The 22,134-nt window shown below is 45.4% G+C and overlaps 1 protein-coding gene across 2 annotated transcripts in view; it reads right to left on the reverse strand.

Annotated features, from left to right (window-relative positions):
* ERI3 (ERI1 exoribonuclease family member 3) overlaps positions 1–22,128 on the reverse strand; it is a 131,347-nt gene extending 109,219 nt beyond the window's left edge. Inside the window, exons 1-3 of one of the 2 annotated variants that reach the window (XM_007468269.1) lie at positions 21,873–22,128; positions 19,372–19,447; positions 7,190–7,467 (exon numbers count right to left, since the gene is read on the reverse strand). In XM_007468269.1, coding sequence (XP_007468331.1) covers positions 7,190–7,467; positions 19,372–19,447; positions 21,873–22,007 — 489 coding nt within the window. In that variant the 5' untranslated portion in view covers positions 22,008–22,128. Of the gene's footprint in view, positions 1–7,189; positions 7,468–19,371; positions 19,450–21,872 lie in introns of those variants that run through there. The other variant, XM_007468270.1, reaches the window with a different exon arrangement.
* Positions 22,129–22,134: the final 6 nt, after the last annotated feature.

Below are 22,134 nucleotides of genomic sequence, written 5' to 3' on the forward strand. Positions count from 1 at the left end.
GAGAGCCCTCCAGCCCACTTGGCCCTCTCGGCCTCCTGACTTTCCCTTAACAGGAAGCTGTGCAACCCCTCCCCCACCCGTGAGCAGGGCTGACCAGTCCCCTCCTCTATGCGCCCACTGTACTGAGTACTCACCCAGGCCACGGTACTTATCACGCTGCTTCACAGCAGTTACGCGGCTGTCTACCCTCCTCGACTACGAGCTCCTTGAGGGTAGGGATCATTTCTTGTCTTTATGCCCCAGCATCTAACATAGAGCTTGAAGTTGTCATCCAAAGAGTAAAAGGAGGCCTTTTCGTTGCCTCTAAGGTGGCTACCATGAAGTCCTCCCCATTCCTTTACTGACCTGGTTGGTTTTGTCATGTCCAACAAAAACCTTAAAAGGCAGCTCAGTGTCACTGTTAGTTTAACAGTCCCTAATTTCATTCACCATTTATCAATGGCCCTATTCTTTTTTTTTGTTTGTTTGTTTTTTTGTTTTTTTAACATCTTTATTGGGGTATAATTGCTTTACAATGGTGTGTTAGTTTCTGCTTTATAACAGAATGAGTCAGTTATACATATATATATGTTCCCATATCTCTTCCCTCTTTGTCTCCCTCCCTCCCACCCTCCCTAATGGCCCTATTCTTCAGAGTTCTTCCCCACCACCAACCTTAGCTCCGTGTCTAACAAAATCTGCATTCCAACAGCTGTCTCAGCCCTGGAGAGGCCACCGGATAATAAGAGGCTGGGGGAAATGTCTTCTGATTTGCACTAAATTACATGGTGACTTTGCTACGGTGACCCAGCGCTCCCCAAGGAAAGTTCCTTGGTCCCACCCCAAGGCAGCTCCATAGCCTAACTACACACTATGGCAGCTTAAAGGTGTAAACCCTGGGAAAGGGAGAGAAGCAGACCGAATACAGCAAATAAACCCACTTCGATCGTACCCCTGCTATGCCAAACACACGTGGCAGCACCACCATGCACCAGTGCTCCGCTCCCCAAGATGTGTATTTTACTTTTACATTGCTGTGTCTGCTCCAAATAAAGAAGGGCCGTTCGGCTTTCACATGAAGTTACAACAGGGTCAAGTTCCGCACACGGCAAATGGGGCAAATGCTTGTCCCACTCAGGGAGCACAAGTGAGGAGCCACAGTGAGAGCCAGGGGAGGCCCATCCCTATGAGGGACCACCAGGAAACTGCAGCCTATGGAGCGGGGCTCAGGAAGGGGTGGGGGAGGCACCACATTTATGGAAGCAGCAACAAAAAGGACAAAAGGGCCTAGTGGGCTCCCCATGCCCACCCATTACTGGCCACAAATAGAGGAATTCACTTACAATGACCCTGAAAGAAGAGATGTGTTAAAGCAGGGACAAGGAAGGCAATAATTGGTCTGATGGGCAGGGGAAAAATTATTCCAGGAGTCGAGAGCCTATGCAAGAACACTTATGGCTCACAGTCATCATAACTCAGCCCCCTCAAGCATTTTGTGCTCTGCTTATGGTGTTAACTTTAATGTCTTAACATATAACACCATCCACACTAACACAAAATACTACACACGCCAGATGAGGCTGAGTTATAGTTGCTGTGGGAAGCATAACTTTGAATTTCCTGATTTTGGTGCATTTAATCTCAACCATAATGTTACATTAACGTCGGTTTTGCATTTCATTTCCCAGTTTAGAAGAATAGCGTCAGCGCCTTGGCCTGTCTGTACAGAAGAAGGGGCGGGGCTGACTGACCACAGGCAGACGGACCACCACCCAACAACTGGGTCCTCCGCTAAAAAGCCTGACCCGGGGCATTCCCTGGTGGCGCAGTGGTTGAGAGTCCACCTGCCGATGCCGGGGACGCGGGATCGTGCCCCGGTCCGGGGGGATGCCATGGAGCGGCTGGGTCCGTGAGCCATGGCCGCTGGGCCTACGCGTCTGGAGCCTGTGCTCTGCAACGGGAGAGGCCACAACAGTGAGAGGCCAGCGTACCACATAAAAAAAAAAAAGCCTCACCCAACCCCTCCCCCTTGGAGGAACCTGGACCAGGACAAGTGAATGGGGAGGGAAGGGTGAGTTCTTTCTCTAGGGAATGGCCTTTCCATCCACTTGCAAAGTACAGGAACCAAGAGCAGAGGGGAAGAAGCCGAATATGGAGCAAAGAGCAATGTGTGTGTATCAGGTGAGGGGAGAGTAGGGAGTAGGGGGCTCCTGCCTCTCTCAGCCTTGAAGGGAGGAGAAGGGAATCAATACAGTTTGATTTGTAGGGATCTTAACCAATTTCCTGCGAAGTTTTCCGAAATGTCTCTCTCACAAAAGACTAATAATGAGGAGTCAGCTTCAAGTCATACTGAAATCCTCCAAATGCCTCTCTTCTATTTTATCCCTTCTCCTGTCACCATCAACCCTCCCCCCACCCTGCCCTCCCAAAATAACCCGGCATCTGGACAATTTTCTATAAAAAAGAAATGCCTTTACTCATAGTTCTAACTCAAAATGCAGATGGAGATTCTTCAAGGTTTCCTTAAAAAAAAAAAGCCCCTGTGGACAAAGACCAAACACTAGAAAACCTCAACCCCAAAGGTCATTTTTCTCCAAAGTTGTGGGCACTTAAATACAGATGAGAAGGAAAACAGTCACCGGGGCTGCTGCAGAGCAGTGAGAAAAAGGTTGTACCTCGGAGCCTGATGGAGTCTGATGGACGAACTCAGGGAGGGAGGGGAGGCGGCAGCCAGGACACGTGCTCCCAGACAGGAGCACCGGGCCGCCCCTCCCTGGCCATCTGGACAGCTGAGGTTACTTCCTCCTCCCTGCATGCTGTGGCCTACACCTCATTTTCCTCACTTACATTTGCTTTGGTCTTTTCTGAACACTGAGGTGGTGAGAGAACTTGCCCCCAGGTTAAAGCTGCACAATTAAAGTTCCCACCAAAGCTTTCAGGCTGCTCCCTGGGCTTCGGGGTCACAGCCACCAGCATTCGATGCACATCCACACCAAAATGAGCAACACGAACTCCTGCTGGCGAGGACAAAGCAGCCACGATTCTCCGAACCAGATAAAAACCTACTTCCATATCAAGAAACAATTCCTAAAGCAAGAAAGGAACTGTATTCCTCAAATTTTGAGTCTCTAAAACATTTTAATCCACCTAAGTTAACATTTAAGCGAAAAAATATTTTCAAACGAAAAACGGTCTCATATTCAACCAATACCTATCATGTTAATCTAAATCAAAATGTATAAAACAAAATGAGTACAAATACCAGAGAGGTGAAAGCCTGTTACTGGCAAACCAACCACTCCAGTTTCAGTGAGCTGAACAGAGTACAAAAATAAACAGCAAAAATTACGACAAATGGGAAATACCAGATGTTTTACCATGTTTACAACCAATATTGTTACTCAAGTACAACAGAGCTTGCACCTGTCAGTTTGCATGGTGGCATTCCTTTTGGATAGTCCCAACAAGCTGACTCAGGGATTTCCGAATAGCAGACACAGATGAGAGAAATGAACCCCACGCCGAGCCTCCAGAGAGGCCCTGGCCCAAAACTTGTTCCTGCCTCCTATGCAACTGAGGAGTATGACACACTCCCAAAAGAATCAGAAGTGCACTGTGTTCAAGTGTTCAACTCTTGGGAGCCAGGCAGCAGGGGAGCCAGGGTGGTTCTGATTCCCAGTCCAAGCACATCATCAGGAGGCACACAGACCTTGTCCACAAAGTATCTCTGTCAAGTGGACAGCCATCAAGAGGTTCTGAGAGAGCTAGGTAGGGCTGATCTAACCTGCATACCATATTCTAGTCCTTTTACTGTCTCTTCTAGAAGTTCATTCTCGTCCCAAATCTCAATCTTTCCTGATTCCATTTATATTCCTTTTTTGTCCTTATTAAAATGAAGAGCAAGTTATTATCAAACTCCTTGGAACAACTCCTTCCAAGTCTGGACAAGAAATCAGTCACTAAAACCATATTCAGTTTCTCTTCTTTCTAAGTCTTATTTTTGTGCCTCTAATAATTTTTGTTCCTCTATTTTTATTTTTTTTTGGAATAAAATTGCTTTACAATGTTGTGTTAGTTTCTGCTGTACAATGAAGTGAATCAGCTATATGTATACCTATATCCCCTCCCTCTTGGACCTCCCTCCCCGCCTTCCCCCCATCCCATCTAGGTCATCACGGAGCACCAAGCTGAGCTCCCTAATTTTTGTTCCTCTTATCCTGAGCTTTTCCAATTTCTCCACTGCCCTTGTTGACCAAAAGATCTAAACAATACAGAGGCTATGATGAGAACCTGACCTATGAGGACCTCAGTGGAAGGACACTATCCTATCTGGGACTGACAACTTCTCCAATCCATCCTCCAACCTTCCTCTGAATCCTTTCAGGACCCTGCTACATGCAAACTTTAGGGAAGGTTTTTTGTTAAAAGAAAGTGGGGTTGGTGGGGGAGCTTTGAGCTGCCAATAACAATAAGTCTCAAGTCACTTCTAAGCTGCCCATCCCTTTCCTGAGAGTGGTCCAGTGGGTAGTTCAACAACAGAGCTGTCTGGCCCCAAACTCACCTTCTTACCTGTTGATCACAGCATTGTAGAGGCTTAATGAAGTAGAGATGCATTACATTTATCACTTGCCCTAGATCCACTCAAATCCATCACTATGTCACAGCAAGGAGTTAGATTGATCTGACAGGATTTGCTCTTCTTCACAAACCCATATAAGTTATTACTCAGTACCCTATGCTCTTCTAGCTGTTTGCTGATTGATTATCTGACGATCAGGTCAAGTATCTTCTTTGGAATCACAGTAAACTAACGGGTCTATAATTTCCAAGATCATTCGTATTTGCCTTTTAAAGATAAGCAAGACAGCAAATGCTTCTTCCTGAGTTCTCTAAAGTAACAGCTAATGCTTTGCTAATAATGAACCAGGACAGCCAATTCCTTAAGTGCCCTTGGAATCACATCATCAGGGTTCATTGATTCTAGAGATAAACTTTAATCAGGCTCAGACCCTGGTAAAAAGCAGGAAGTCCAACCTCAGGCTACGTCTAAAAGGCCCTGGTGCCTAAGTCTAGGAAGGAAGTTGGTGATACAAGTAATTTAAATCTGTACTGCATTATATCTTCAGCATTGCAATGATAAATAAACAAAACAAAAAATTAAAAGAACAATGCCCTTGGAAGAGAGATGAAAGGTGATACTAACAGGCCAAACTGAGACATGAATCAAGTTTCACCTTCAGTAACATTGGCAGGACCCTCAGTAGGATAAGAGAACAGAGCTACATAATTATCTCAGCTTACAATCTAACTGAAAAGTTCAGAAACAAATATACATAGGCATGTGCCAGGAAGCAGAAAGCAGGAAATGTCATCAAGAAGGTGCCAAGCAATCATGAGGCTTCAGAAGAGGGATGAATCCTATGCAGTAGCAACGTGTTAGGTTTTAGACTCAGGTCCTACTAAGGCTTGCCCAGCAACTGAAATCATCAGCAAGGGAAATAATATGGCATATTGGGGTATGGCTCCCTGATTCTCAACCCAAGAGAATCTACATAACCAAAACTCCCACCCACCACCCAGGTACACCCACCACAGAATCTCCAGTAGTTTGAGGAGGTGGAGAAGACGACCCTACAGCACAGGTAGGAGCAAGAGGCTGAGAAAGAAAAGTGTGGCTCAGGCTGCCCCCAAGCCGTCTTCCCTTTCATGCGAAGTTCCTTCCCCTAGGAAGCTCTCCTCATCCAGCGCCTGTCTTCCCAAGCCTCAGCAGGCCTGACTCCAATCCTCCCCCAAAGGCAGACCACTACTTTGAGAATAGGAAACGAACAGGAAAGGAGAAACGGAAAGGGAAAAGGGTTGTGGTATCTGCTTTATGGAAAATAACCTACTAACCTAAAGATAGAACCCCTCCCTGGAAAAAAAACCAACCATGAGAAATGAACCCAGTTTACCTCTGAACGGGCCTCCCTGTCTCCCAAGTGCCTGCTGCTACAATCCTCTTCTCCTCCTCTTACTACTGAAAGCTTCTCCCAGACCCACATGTCTACACACCCCCAAATTACCCACCTGATAATCCAGCCCTACAGGGAAGAGTTCCAGTCCTAGAGTCAGGCATACCCAAGGCCCCCACACTACAAGGCACTGCCACATCAGCCCCCAATCAGGCCCCCAAAGCAAACACCAAGCAATCCAATATCACCTAGCACACGTGTCTCTCTGCTGCTAATCCAAGCTTCTTAGCAGCACTACCTCAAAAGGTAAAAGATCTCCGAACACAGTTGGCAACTAAGAAAAAAATGCAAGCAAAGAAATTTTCCTTTCCAACAGACCAGCAATGGTTGTTCAGGTTATCTAATGCTGCATAACAAATCATCCCAAAACTTAGTGGCTTAAAACATCAATAATCATTTATTATCTCCCACAGCTCTGATGAGCCAGGAATTCAGGAGTGGCTTGGCTGGTCAGTCTGGCTCAGGGTCTCTCCTGAGGTTGACGTCTAATGTCCACTGGGGCTGTAGTTATCTGAAGGCTTGACTGGGGGTAGCAGAGTCACCTCCAAGACAGTGCCAAGAAACATGACCGGCAAGTTGGTACTGGCTTTTAGCTAAGAGCCTCAGTTCCGGTACACATGTGCCTCTCGCCAGGGCTGCTTGAGTATCCTCAAAGCATGGTGGCTGGCTCCTTCCATAGCAACTGATCCAAAAGAGCAAGGTGGACTATGATGCTTTTAATGACTTAGCCTCAGAAGTCACACAATGTCTCTTCCACTATACTCTGTTGGTTATGCAGGGCTAGTTCTCACTCATTGTAGGAGGGGGGAACTACCAAAGGTGGGAATATCAGGACGTAAGGATCGTTGGGGGCCATTTTGGAGGCTAACACAGTATTCCTTAAAAGAACATGCAGCAGTAGCAGGAGAAGGAAGGAGGGAAGGGAAAGGAGAGAGGAAGGATGGGACAGAAGGAAACATTTTGATTCCCAAAGGCTGAGACCAGAGAGAAACAGTGTGCCCAGTTCCCTACAAAGACCTCTCAGGTCTACCTTACCCTAGGATGCCTGAGTCAAGTCCTGCTTCTTAGGCAGGAACTCCAGATGAGTAGCTAAAAGCCAAGAAGACATGAGAAACTTCCTCTGTGTCCCAGAAAGCAAGTCTATCCTCCCTCCCTCCTTGCCCACCCCATCTTTGCTGAAGCAATGATGCAACAGTTACCTGAGGATGAATCTGCGGCTTGTCACACGTGGCCTCAAAGTCCAGCACTAAAAAGTAGTGATACCTCTGGGGAGGGAAGGACATCATTGCCGCCATGGATGCGCCAAAGCTGTGGGCCGCCAGCTTTCTGGTGGATATGGAGCAGAACTCCGGAACACCACAGGGAGAAAATAAGTGGGAGCCCAGCACTTTTCTTGCTCTTGAAAGTAAATATGAAGAAAATCGAGCTGCTCCAGTCTGTAAAGGTGCTAGCATTGAACATCCAGAAGCATCTAAAACTTAGGGGAGGAAAGTTTAAAAGAAAAAAAAAGAAAGAAAGTAAAAGAAAAAAAAAAAAAGAACAGAGAGTCTGGGTTACTCCCTCCCACCGCGGCCCTGTTCCACCTAGTCTTCAGGAATATTCACAGAACATGAACCACTCCCCAGTGTTTCTGTGCCCCTTTTCTAAATCCCAGTATTCGTTACTGAAGTTCAAGACCCTTAATACTGGCCCCCACAGCATTATGACAGCTCTGAGTCTCCCAGACCATTCTCAAAACAAGATGCAGCACTGGCCTTGATCTTTAAGTGGAGCTCTAAAGTTCAAAAGAGAGAGAGAAAAATTCTGTGGTCATTTCTCAGGTGGCAACAGCTAACATTAAAGCTAAGTTTCCCAAAGTAACCCGGGGTGCCCCGGTTGCACAATCAGTCCTGGGAGCTAAGTAGACTCAGACAGCAGGAAATGCCCAGGACTCTCTCCTCAGCTCCATTCCCAGCCATTGTCCCTGGCTTTCTTGTCTGTATCTTGATGTCTCCATATGCCCTCCTCCCTTCTCCCAATGGGAAAGGAGCAGAGCCCATCACAGGGAGCTTGCTCACCATACTCTGGTATGCCAGCCAGTAAGTGGCACCTGGGGGAATGAACGAAGCCTGCAGAGCACAGCTGCCAACAGCCTCGGGCCTTCCTCCGCTGCCTTTAGACTAACTCTCTATTAGAGGCCTTGAATGACTGCAGGACTTTTTTTAAATAGGGGAAGAAAAAGAGAAAACCCAGATGTGGTGGTAATGGGAGCATTGCTAAAAGTCTAGTAAAGTTTTCTGAGTGTACATGTGCAAAAAAAAAAAAAAATCCAAATCACTTTTCAAGTTTTCCCTTTAAATTTGCAGAATGTCTGCTCCTTAGAGGACTAAAGAAATATAAAAATCAAAGCCTAAGTTTTACTCACGAATAACTCAAGTTTCCTTAAAAAAAAAAAAAAAAGAAACAGGAATAAAGCAGAAATTTTGTGTTTTTCCCATTTCATACCCAACACTCAAATTCCCTCAACTTTAATCCTCAAATTCCCTCAACTTTAATCCTCAAAGAAATCATGCTGCTCAATACGGAAATGGCCATAGTTTAAGCTTTCTGAAGCCCCAGTCTAACGGAGCCAAAAGCTTGCCTCTGAAAGACTGCAATGGGCACTCACTCCCTCCTGTAGCGTGGAGGAGGCTAGCAGCCTGGGAAGTCCAGAGCACACTAGGGGCAACAAGGTCACTACCACCTGCACGGACATGGATCATGCCAAGTATCACTTCTCACCCCGGCTCTCCCGGGACTCAAGGAATGACCTACAGTAACTTGCCTGCATATTTATTAGGATACGTGCTGGTGTGGGTCCTCAATTTCCCTATTCCTATAGTGAAGTTCCATATGGAACAAAGACCAAGAAGTATTTTAAGTTCTTCATGATTCTAGCACAAGCGTAGTGCTTGTTTTCACCGTGGCCTACAGCCTCTCCAAAAACGCAGCCAAACTCCGCAGCCTGGGATAGACAAAGGTTGGCTTGAGTTTCATTATGGAATCCCTTGGAAAGGCAAACGGGCCAACATCCTTTTGAAAGCCGGAATCCAAAATAACTCTTCACGTCACCCACTCCTGAACAGTACTGGAAGCCTTGCTGAGATGGGAGACACCAGTCTGCTCAGATTACACATTCTAGTTTGAATCCAAAGTCCCTCAGGGCCTCAGAACTCTTCTCTAACCTCTCAAAGTCAGGTCATGCATAAGGACTTTTGAAAGTCTTAATGTTTTCCAATGTGTATATATAGTGTATAAAGTGTTTTTAGTCAGTCAGACTCCATCTGCCAAATACTACAGGCAATTAAGCATCATGATTAAGGAGGGCTTCTGGGTTTGAATCCTGGTTTTACCACTTATTTGCCATGGCACCTTGGGCAAGCTCTGTTCTTCAATTCCTCACCTGTAAAATGATAATAGCAGCTCCTACTCCTTAAGCGAGAGTGAAATGAGATGACATATGTAAAGCACTAAGAGCAGGGTCTGGCACATAGGGCTCAATAAATATAAGCTTACTATTATTACTACTACTATCCTATTGGGCTATGCCCACCTGGCCAAGCCTGGACCCCCATACTTTGGGCCTATAAATCCAATGCATAAGGCAACCTCAGAGAGTAACATCAATGTCTCCTGCACCCCCAGATTGCTCTAGACCCCCCATACTACATACTATATATGCCCTATTCCCTCCCATGGACAACACACTGATGGCCAGAGGTCCTCACGCCTGCAGGCCTTGCTTTCTCATCTGATTTCACCCACATAAAAAAGCTTCTCTCTTGTAAAAAGTCTTGAGAGCAGACATTAGGAGACCAGGCTTCCACATATCAGCAGTCACTGGGTTCCATATTTCCCTTACATTTAAAAAAATAAGTTCAACTCAAGTCAAGAAACAGAGGGCAGCTCTTCTCCCCTTCCTGAAAAATTCAATCTAATGGCTTTAGAGCCATTAGTTGTGGCAGAGGAAAGTTGGGTCTACATCAGTTGAAGTGGGAGGAGCAGAAGGGTCTGGGAGGGAGTATCAGAGCCCAAGCTGGGTGAGGAGGCATCCATACAGAGGCAGGAAGGTGTGATGCAGCATGCCACAGCCCTAGTGGGGTATGAAGGGTATCCGTTGGCAGAGAAGGAGCCGTAGCCTGATGTGGGGACTCCCACGCAGGGTAAAAGAGTACCCAGGAGGGGGAAAGGGCAGTGGCAACAACGGGAGATTAGTTACATACAGAGGAATTGATCAAAAAAGGGCATATGTTAAGGGTAATGGGACCAGGTTTCTCACTGTTAGAGGATGGAATTAAAACATGGAAAGGGAAAAACATCTGTGGTGTCGAATTGGAGTGTGAATTCATGGTTTCTGATATATACATAATATATAAAAATAAAGCTAGGGCTTCCCTGGTGGTGCAGTGGTTAAGAATCCACCTGCCTGGGGACATGGGTTTGAGCCGTGGTCCGGGAAGATCCCACATGCCGCGGAGCAACTAAGCCTGTGCGCCACAAACTACTGAGCCTGCGCTCTAGAGCCTGTGAGCCACAACTACTGAGCCTGCTAGCCACAACTACTGAGCCCGCATGCCACAAGTGCTGAGGTCTGCGTGCCTAGAGCTCGTGCTCCACAACAAGAGAAGCCACCGTAATGAGAAGCCTGCGCACCGCAATGAAGAGTAGCCCCTGCTCGCCACAACTAGAGAAAGCATGCACTCAGCAAGAAAGACCCAATGCAGCCAAAAATAAATAAATAAATAAATTTAAATAAATAAAGCTAGATGTACATATGAAGATGAGTATATATCTATACACAAATATATAGACACATGTATATATATTTTCTAGCTCGGTTTACTGAAGGGCCAGGGAGCAGCAACACTCTGATAGCAATGTGCACATCTAGCACCTAGCCGCCTTCTAAACAACATTCTCCACTGAAAGAACTAGAGCTCTTTGGAGAACTGGCTGATTCCAGGGCTGTGGCAGAGAAAGTACAAGATGAGCCTAGAACATCCTGTTGTGCCAGAAAGCAAGGAAATGCTCAAAAGGATGCAGAAACCAGCTTGAAGGGGCTCCCACTGGCAAGTAAATAATGATATTAATGGATTATAATGCACTGAATAAAAAAGGAAACCATGAGGCCATAAAGATAAAAATACATAAATAAGTAAATAAATTTTTAAAACTAAAGTTTGGTAAGGGATTTCACATAGTTTCAAAGTATCTCCCCACAGATTGCTTATTAATTATAACAGGGAATAAGTTTACAATGGAGAAGCCTGGCAGACATCACCTTAATCAAGTGAGCAAAATGAACATCATCAATAATGGGATTAATCAACCAAGCATCATTTCTGTGATACTCCTGTTGAAGATGCATAACCTGAATCTACTCATGAGAAAATATCAGACAAACCCTGAATGAGGGACAATCTACACAACAACCAGCCTGTAATCTTCAAAAGTATCAAGATCATGAATCTCAAGGAACGTTTAGTGAGAAAAGTCTATAGGAGAGACTTGGTAACTAAATGCAATGCACGATTCTGAAGTGGATCATTTTGCTGCAAAGAACATTACTGGGACAACTGGCAAAACTTGAATGGGGTTTGAGGATTAGATGGAGGTAACATATGAATGTTAATTTTGATGGTTGTTTTATGGTTAGGTAGAAAAATGTCCTTGCACACAGGAAATGCATGCAAAGTATTTAGGATGATGGGGTGTTAGGTCGGCAACTTAACTCACAAATGGTTCAGGAAAAAAATTCTTTGTACCCTACTTCCAACTTTTATGTAAATTTGGCCTATTTCAAACTTAAAAAAAAAATTTTTTTTTTAACCACATGCAATGTTGTTTAAAAAAAAAGAAACAGAGAACAGTATGTGAGGGAGTCATCTCCCCGTACTGCCACAGAGCGTAGGCTGCACGCTCTCCTCTGGCAGCCCTCAAAGCACAGAGTCTCCATCCTAAGTGCCCCTGCCCAGTGCCCCCTCACTGGGCATCCCTGCCACCTCTAGAGCCTGCTCGGGAAATATCCCTACACTCCTTGCAGAGGCGCTCCACTTGCCTGTCTACCCTCTGACATCTTAGAGATTGCCCCTTTCTATTGATGTCTTTATATTTTAGTCACAAGTTTGCAGAATATAAGTTTACACGTTATATCATCAGCCAGGACTTTGAGAATCTAGTTGAGGGGCAGAACTCAACAGGAACAGTTTATGATTCTGTGTATATCTATCTCCTCACCAGCTTTCACCAGAGATGAAGATTTACACACATTTATTCTGACACCCATTTCCTTCTCCCAGCAAATTAAAGGTAGTAAGTAGCCTATGGCAAAGAGGAAAACGAATGATTCTCTCCTCAAAATAAAGGGACCAGTCCCCCAGTGAGGCAGGGGAGAGGAAAACAGGGATTGCCACAGGGCCAGCCCGATTTGGAGGAGCAGGCCTGCACCACAGCCCCTGGAGGATGTGCAGAGTATTTACACAACAGACACAATGGCTCCTCTGCAGCCATTACTGTCGGTCAGGTAAATAACGCATGTGCCAAAACACACATTTAATGAGGGAAATAATATGCCTTTATAAAAAGCCTCAATTTCTATTTACCTGAGAGACCAGGGAAGCACCAAATCACCAGATTAGTGGAACCACAGAGGAGTCATTCTGGCGTCTTGAGTAAATAGACATTTTATAGCCTTCCATTACTGGAGGGGGGAAGGAAGGGCAAAGGGAGGGGGCCATCCTTTAATATCTACATACAGGCCAGGGGAGCCTGGGGGAGAGAAAAGAAGAGAAGCCCATCATGAAATATGGGGTCCTCTCCCACTCCATCTCCCCCATCTACATATACTTGGGATCTCTGGGAAGGGTATGGGTTTATACCATCCCTGGGTTCAATCCACTCCATAAAAAGCCAGACTGGGGAGCTCCCTGGAGGTCCAGTGGTTCGGACTCAGTGCTTTCACTGCCGCGGGCCTGGGTTCAATCCCTGGTCAGGGAACTAAGATCCTGCAAGCCTCGTTGTGCGGCCAAAAAACCCCCCAAAAAACAAACCAAAAAAAGCCAGACTGGGAGGCAGGGGTGCATTCCAGAGAAACTTCAAGGCACTGAGGCAGGTTCTGGGTGCAGACTAGAAGCACATGGGACAGCCACAGAGTACCCAGTTCCCAGTTTTGGGGAAGTTCCTGTTTCAATCTGACCTGCGGTAGCACAAGTGCTCAGACACCTAAGCCACAGAGGCATCCACAGAGAACACGGTAACACCTGTCTGCAACTCATTCAGTCACAGGCCCTGTCTCAGGTGGCTAAAAATAACCTGGGAAAAATATAAATAAACTGCATGCCTTCAAAAGTCATAATTTTCAATCTAATGAATGCATTCTTAACTGCCAGAGCACTTTCTGTGAAAATCATAGACTGTCAAAGGTGAAAGAAAACCTAAGAGAAGATGCAGTCCCGCAAGCCAGGGAAAATGAGCCCTAGAAAGAGAAAAGGACAGTCCAAGGTTCACAGAGCAAGTAAGGGTAAGGAGAGAACCCACGGCTCCCGACCCCCAGTTCAGAGCCTCCAGCCACTGCCCTAACACAAGGAGCAGACACCAGCATTTGTCCCCCAAGCTTTTCTGTAGCCTCACAAGTGGAGGCCAGGGGCCTGAGGGCTCAGCCTAAGGCAGAACAAAGCTTGACACCCCTACAAAAGCTTAGAACCTCTACACGACTTCCTGATGGCCCCAAAGTGGAATGCAAGCAGGCACTCTAAAGCTGGGTCCTCACCTCAACAAAACACTCTCCCCCTCTCTACAACCCATCAAGCCCTAGACCTGTAGCTTCAGCTGCTTCTGCTCCAAGACAGGGCTAGGGAGAACTTGTCCAACATCAGAAGCAGCTGCTAATCCCAAACTATCAGAAGAGCTAAAGTCACTAAAGAGCTACAGGAATACCAAAGTCTGAGGGCAACATCACAGGCCACAGGAGCCTCGCTCTCCCCTTCAATTAGCCTGTCTCAGCAACTCAAGGCAGCACAGAAAAAGAAGTACCTGTTTGTGATTTGCCTGCTGTTTACTAACCCATCAGCCACATTCAGTAGCTTGGGCAAACTCCTTCAAGGGGCCAAGGATGGGAAACATCTCTTTGCAAAGACATGCACGTCAGTTGTGACCCCACACACGAGAGGGAGCAAAGGCTAGTTTCCTAACACATGGTAAATAGGATAGAAATGGAGGAAGGGCAGTGTATGGTATGGTACTTTCATCCCTGTAAGCTCCTCCCACACTTGTAGACAGCATCTGACCCCAGAGGGGAGGTATGCAGAACCTGCTATACCCCTGCTTCCAAAATGGAGAACTGGAGCAGAAACAAGGAGTCATACAGCTAGTTGTTAAAATGCCGTATTAGACAAGCACAGGTTCAAATCCTGCCTCCACCACATGCTCTTTGTAATAATAGCTGTAACAAAAATACCTATCTCTTAGGGGTTCAATTAGACCATACAATATGTACAAACTGCTTTGCACAATAGTAAGTTCTCAGCAAAAGGGAGCTATTGCTAATACATGAGAAAGAGGAAAGTGAAACACTATTTTGTGAAAATCTACAAGCCAGGCACTGTAGTTATGACTTACATATTTCATCTCATTTAAGCCTCCCAACCATCAAGCAAAATAGGTAACAGTATTCCCATTTTACACATGAGAACACTAAGGCTCAGAGGCACTCAGCTCTTCAGGGCCCTGTCCTCCTCTCCCACATTTAAGGGCCCACCTTCTCCACTTGGCTGATTCTCCCATCAGCCATAGGGCTAACAATGCATATCAACTTTAGTTTTTCTTTTGAGCTAAGGTATGACTTTAACTAAAAGGAACTCAACCATAGCAATAATTAAGTCTGTCCAAATCACTCAAATTTGTTTCTAATAAGAAAAACAAATTGCAGCCTGGGTACAAAAGCGGAAACAGGGACTTCCCTGGTGGCGCAGTGGTTAAGACTCTGCACTCCCAATGCAGGGGGCCCAAGTTCCATCCCTGGTCAGGGAACTACATCCCACATGCATGCTGCAACTAAGAGTTTGCATGCCACAACTAAGGAGCCTGCATGCAGCAACTAAGGAGCCCATGTGCCGCAACTAAGGAGCCCATGTGCCGCAACTAAGAAGCTGGAGAGCCACAACTAAGGAGCCTGCGAGCCACAACTAAGACCCGGCACAACCAAATAAATAAACAAATATTAAAAAAAAAAAAAAAGCGGAAACAGGAAGCGGTGTCTTGGATTAAAGCAACTGCAGCACAAGGAACTCAAAGTCTCTTCCCAAACCCAGTTCCAGGGAAGCAAATCTTCCCGTCTCACAAAGCAGAGAAACTGGCAGGAAGCAGGGTGACAACCAGCTCTTGCTCAGGCCCTTAAATGTGATGTTTCCTTTTACAAATCTGTGCCTTGGCAAATGCTGCTCCCTCTGTTTTAAAATGTACTTCCATTTTCACCAGGCAAACTATTGTTCCTTCTTCAAAATCCAGCTCAAATCTTCCCCTTTTAGTAGCTTTCTCTGACACCTCATCAGAAAGTTAATTGCTTAAGTGATCCAGTAGCACAGTTTAACTTTTATCCCACTATATTGTAAGATTTTAGTTATCTGTTCCTCCTCTTAGCAGTAATTTTCAGCAAGTCAGGTGAGAAGGATGGAAGATAGCAGGTGTAGGGGTGTATGTGTGTGTAAAAAGGCATATTTGAAGAGATCATTTCTTTTTATCTTTGGCCGTGCAGCATGTGGGACCTTAGTTTCCCAACCAGGGATCAAACCCATGCCCGCTGCAGTGGACACAGGGAGCCTCAACCACTGGACCGCCAGGGAAGTCCCTGAAGAGATCATTTCTTGTACTTGTTTTTTGTCAGACCCTTGAATCCAGTTTAAGATTTCAAGCAGCATTAAAGAAAAGTATAAGATTAGCTTTTCCCCTCTAAGGAGTATATGAGTTTAAAAAGTCTGAGCAACACTGAGCTAAACATAGATCCTTAAGGGCAAGGACCACATTTTATTCATTTCTGTATCCCCAGCACAGGGCCAGGCACAAAGTAAGTGTGAGGCAATGTCTGCTGAATGAATTATGATGTCAACTGCTCTGGAATCAGAACATGGCAGAACAGAGCAGGGCCTAAGAAGCAGGAAAAGCTTCTTTTCTTTCTTTCTCTCTCCTTCTTCCTAGCCCCCTCCCCCCAATTCTGTCCTCCCCAGTTAGAGACAGAGAGTGAGCGAGCATTGCCTTGGTGCCAGAATACTATTAAAAGGATTAATTTAGGGACCGGTGTTTGGACTGTCACATCCAATCACTACCCACAGATCTACAGCTTCCCAAATCAGGCTCATGCAAAGAGGAATCAATTGCAAGGACACAGAGGGTCTGAACAGGCATACTAATGGCTTCCTGAGGTGCCAGCGGCCAGCTCTGACACTCCCATAAATTATCCTCCTTTTGATTTTACCTGTAGCTGTGGGGCACAAGGCACAATTTTGAACATATCAAAGCAATCTCTCGTCACCCAAGGCTCCCCCAAGAATGTCCCCAAAGGAGGATGGACTAAAAACAATGACCCAAAGGGAATCTGCTTCCCAGCAGGCCTGTTCCTAGCAGTCATCAATTAAAACCCAACAGGACCAAGTGGATAAAGGGACCCAGATCAAGACTAGGAGATATGGATAAGACATGCATTAGACTGCAGTTCTGCAATGACTATACATCTCTCACTCAAAAGAAGAGAAATCACAGCAATAAACTCACACAATTTCATCTGGGGGCAACTCTGCACCAGCTCTAACAGTACCTCACAGCATGACCTCGGACAACACACTTAACCTTCCTGGGCCTCAGTTTCCTCACATGCGTAGCAGGGACAATAATGCTGACCACCTGACCCGCTTCCCAGAGTGGTGATGAAAAGTAATAAAAAGCATTCAAGAGGCACTTTACAAAGGCACAAGGGTGGCAACATTAATAAACGACCCCGACAGGCCAGGAAAATGACTGGTCACACTTCGGTGAATTTCTTTCGGGTAGCTGCTCACTCAGTTCACTTCACTGACGGTGCTGGGGCTAAGTCCACCCTGAAGAAAGTTCTGGAATTCCGAATGGGACTCCTGCTGTCTGAAGATTTTCCATTATGAAGAGCAGCATCTTGCTTTAGTTATAATTTCCTCCTGTTTGCTGGCTGCCTCTGCCAGGGGCTAGGTTTCTATTACATGGCCACAATGACAATTGGGAGCACCCCAAATGTACTAAGCCAAAGGCCAAGTTACCCAATTGCTACCTGCTTTTTAAAAAATTGTGTAAAATATTGTTAATAACAAAAGTTAAGGACACCTTGCTAAGAGTTTTACATCTCATTAAATCCTTTAACCAACCTATTAAGTTCCATTTTACAGATAGAAAAGCTAAACTCAGAGAGGTAAGTCATTTGCCCAAGGTCACATAAGCACTGTTATCAGAAACCTCTAGCAATGCACACCAGAGCTTGCAGGTAGAGGAAGACAATTCATCAGACACTCAACAAATACTTTATTTGATCCCTGTAGCTGACACATACCATCATACTCAACTAGGAGACACTCTCAAAACCAGAAAAAGAGCATCAGTTTCTTAGAAGCAAGCAAAGAAGAAGACTAAGTAGGACATATAGAGAATGAGGCAATTCCCTGGGAAGCTTAGGAAAATGGGTCCCCCTCCGTGTGTACAGTTCAAGAAATTCAAAGCAACTAACATTAAGCTATGAGACCAAAGACCAAAATCTCCCCCTGGCTACATTTATTCACTACTACTTTCAATAGAAAAGCGTTCCCCCAAACTTCTCATTCATTCCACACCAACTTGTCCTTCCCACATCTTTTCTAATCTGTGAAATAGGAGCTGGTATCGTCAACAACTTCTCTGGTAGACATCCTTTAAGCTCAAGTAGATGGCCAGGAAATTAGCAAAGAGAACCAGCAAAGATTCAGGTATACTCAATTTTTAATTGTCAAAACACTGCCTCAAAGGTGAAAATGTTACCCATGTAACTGCCACAGCCTCCTTACTGGTCTCTCTGCCTCAGGTACTACCCCCTTCAATCCATTCTTAACACTGAACATTAAAATTAAAGCAAACTTTCTAAAACACACATCTAGTATCACTCCACGACTTAAAACCTTTCAATGGCTTCTCACGGCTTTTATGATGGTCTGATCCAGTGGTTGGTCCACAGGCCAAATCCAGCTGCCACCTGTTTTTATAAAGTTTACTGGAACACAGCCATGCTCACTAATTCTCCTACTATGGCTGCTTTCGTGCTATAGCAGCAGAGTAAACAGTTGTGACACAAACCCATAAAGACTAAATATTTACTATCTGACCCTTTACAGTAAAAGTTTGCTGACCTAGTCTAATCTTTTTTTCTACCCACCATTTAATCCTAAGAGCTTATAAGGCCCTGGCTTCTGCTTACCTTTCCTCCTTAATTTCTCACTGTATTCTCCTGTCTGCTGCCCACTGAGTATGTTTCAATCACACTGAACTTCAGTTTCTCAAACTCAACAAAGCTCTGACCTTCACACTTGGTTCTTCACATCTTCATCTAATTCTAGCTGAGTAGGTTACTTCCTCTGAAAAGCCTTCCCCGAACCCACCAGTCTGGGCTGGAGATCCTTCTAAGTACTCTCAAGCACATATACTTACCTCGTTACAGCACTCTCAGAGGTCTTGTGACTGCTTCAATACTATCTGTCTTGCCCATGAACTTGTAAGCTCTTTGGTGTCAGGGACAGCAGCTGTCTTGTTCACCACCACAATCCCACCACCAAGCAAAATGCCTGGACCTCAATTATTCAGTAAACAGCCTCTGACATCCTGGATATCAATCATCAGAGTCTACCTTTTTAGCCAGCCCCGATCCTCGTAAAACGGAGACAGACTGGGATTAACCATCCATCCAAAGGTGACCCACAACCCAAATCTGATAAATTCATGTGACCAAGATCCCAAAGGCCTTGGTCAAATGCATTTATCAGAATCCAAATAAATGTGATCCTTCCTATTGTCTTAAGATGTGTATTTCTCAGGATAAAGGATTATTCCGGTTCTGTTCAACCTTGCTGAACTTCAAGTAGGTGCTCATGTAATGCCCACTGAGAAATCACGGCAGAACTTGAAAGTATGGATATCCCACCTTCAACTCTCACCACTTTATAGACTTTGGGTAAGTTTCTGTAGTCTTTTAGCATATGGTATCTTGTCAGGAAAAGCTACAGAAAAGTACAGTCTGCACCAGTCCCCACTCCCCACCCTCTAAGCCCAAATACTCGTAAGGAAGAAGTCAAGCCAAACCTTGACCATGCAACAGGATTCTCACCTCTCCTTACTTCGAAGATGCCAAGACTGGCTGCTGGGGATGCTGAAGGTTCTGTGAGAGCTGGAAAGCCCCAATGCTGTGGATAAATACAGATCTCTGCAACAACTCTATTTCAATACTGTTTGAAACAACTTAAAGATCACACTATACTTCAAACTCCTAAACTCAAACTACTTTGGGATAACAGTTATCTATGTGGAAGCACAGTGCCAGCACAGAGCTTTCAGAAGCTACTAGTACTACAGTTGACCTTTGAACAACACAGATTTGAACTGCGCAGGTCCACTTCTTACATGCAGATGTTTCTCAATAAATAAATATATTGGGAGATTTTTTTGGAGATTTGTGACAATTTGAAAAAATCCAAAGATAAACCACATAGCCTAGAAATACCAAAAAAATTAAGAAAAAGTTAGGATGTCATGAATGCATTAAATATAAGTAGATATAACATACAAAATATGTGTTAATCAACTGCTTATGTTATCAGTAAGGCTTCTGGTCAACGCTATTAGTAGTTAAGTTTTTGGGGAGTCAAAAGTTATAAGCAGATTTTCAACTGTTTGGGGAGTCAGTTACCCTAATCTCTGCGTTTTTTCAATGGTCAACAATATATATTTTTGCAAGGATGAATTTCATCTTCTCTAGTGGCATACTTTTCTTCCTAAGGAGGTTTATCTCCTAGAAATACTAAACATTTACAATATCTGAGCTTGGACTGAGAGAGATGGCCATGAAGTCGTGGCTCTCTGGATAATCCCGAATCCTAGTCTAGCCAAGGAGGGGATACTAGTAAAGGCTGACAATATTCAGAACTCAGGCACTGAAGCAGGGATTGGGGGAAACACTGGTTGCCACAAAGCCACAGGCCATACTGCAAATGGCCACACAGACCAGGAAACACTTGCAGGATATATCTAGGTCTGCCTCAAGTTCTAAAAAAGTCAAGGTAATCAAACCCCAAATCAAATCATCAATGGACACCTATCATATTTATCACTTAATTCAGATTTTCCATACTCCGGTTTCTCTTCAGATCACTTAAATCTTGCACCTTTTACTCATCAGATCTTCAAAAGGATTAGAAGTTGCAGAAGTGCCCTTGTAAGCTAGCAACACCCTTGCACAAAGAAACACCTAGGTTTGGAACCAATCTATTCCTGTCTACCACTCTACACATTTAACACTTTATTCTACTCAGATCCCCTGGGAAAATGCCACTCGCCAACCTACCCCACCGCAAAGAAAACACTTTTCAAAATGAAAGGGAATAAAAGCACTTTTATTTGGAAATTTCAAGTTGCAAGGAGAGCTCTCAGCCAAGCTCTGTGACCTAGCTAGCCGATTATTTACAGGATCTTTGGGCAGGAATTGTTAATGAGCTTTTAATTTGGAGTGCTTAAGTTGCCAAAGTGCTCTGAGCTCCAGTGAAGCACCACAGAATCCATAAAGGAAACCTTATCAATCACTTCCCGGCAGCTACCTCCCCCAACTCCCCCCACGAAAGGCAGCCAAGTGGGTTTCTAACCAAGATCACAGACACACACATTAGTGGAGTCACACTCCAAGTCCCAGTTTATAAATTGGCTTTCAAATGCTAGGGGATTCAGGTATAATATACTTAAGCTCCAGGCGTGAACCCACCAAAACAAGGCATGCTGTGTATGATAAAGTCAGAATAAAGCAGAATTTGATGAAGCCAATTTCTGGTAGAAACTCTACAATCAAAAATCATTCAGCCAATCACAACCTACTATCGTTCAAATAGTGTACGGTCTTTAGCCAATGGGATTCCTGGTTTTTTGCCCTTCGCCTGGGAGACTGATAAAATGTCTGACAAGAACTAATACCAGAGAAGTGGCCAGAGACCTATAGCAGAGGGAATGATGGGTACTATCAGTTTACAAAATCCAGCCCTAAGGACAGAATCCAAACCCCCAATGAGAAGCCACGTTCAGCATCTTCCAAGTCAACAAGGAGCAGTTATATTTTGCAAGAACTCGCAATCAAGCCCCAATCCAAGTTCATGCCTTTTCGTTTTAAGAAAACACCTGTTGCTGGAGCATTTGCAGGAAAAGCAAACAGAAAGCTAGCCAAGTTAGGCCCCTTATTCAATCCTTCCACCATAACTACGACCACCGCAACAGATTTACAAAAAGAAGTAAACTGCTAAGCTTGTGTGTCTGTGTGTGTGTTGGGGAGAGGGTAAAGGGAATGTTCTCTCTACCATCTCCTTGCTAGTTTTCTATCCTCTTTGGTCAAAGCTCTCTTCCTCCTCCTAAGTAATTCCAGGTAGGAAGTCAGCATGCTTAATCACCTCACCCAGCCTGTCTTTCAAAGCCCTGCCCCTCTCCTGCTCCGCCTAAACGTTTCTCAGTAGACCATGCATCCAGGGTGAGCACATGGGCCAGCACCCCAGGCTGCACAAACTGCGCGCCGCGACCCTCACCCCGCATGCATTACCAGGGCCCAATCTGGGGGGGCCTCGCCGCATCACCCACCCCGGGGTGTTGCCCCCAACTCGGGCCCATCCAAGTCCAGGGAATTGTAAGGGGAGGAGCAGGGGGCCAGGAGACCAGCCCTCCTTCCCAGGGCCGCCCCCGCCCCCCGTCAGCAGCGGGAGAGGCTGTCGCCATGGCAACGCCCCCTCCTCGGGGCCAGCGCGGCAGGCTCCCTCCAGGTGCAGGCCCCGACTTCTCCCTCGGCCTGAGCAGGCGCTCAGGGCAGTTTACGGCGGCGGGCGCGGCCCGCGCCGAGTGCGGC

Source organism: Lipotes vexillifer, unplaced genomic scaffold (assembly GCF_000442215.2).
Source record: "Lipotes vexillifer unplaced genomic scaffold, Lipotes_vexillifer_v1.1 scaffold661, whole genome shotgun sequence".
NCBI lineage: Eukaryota > Metazoa > Chordata > Mammalia > Artiodactyla > Lipotidae > Lipotes > Lipotes vexillifer.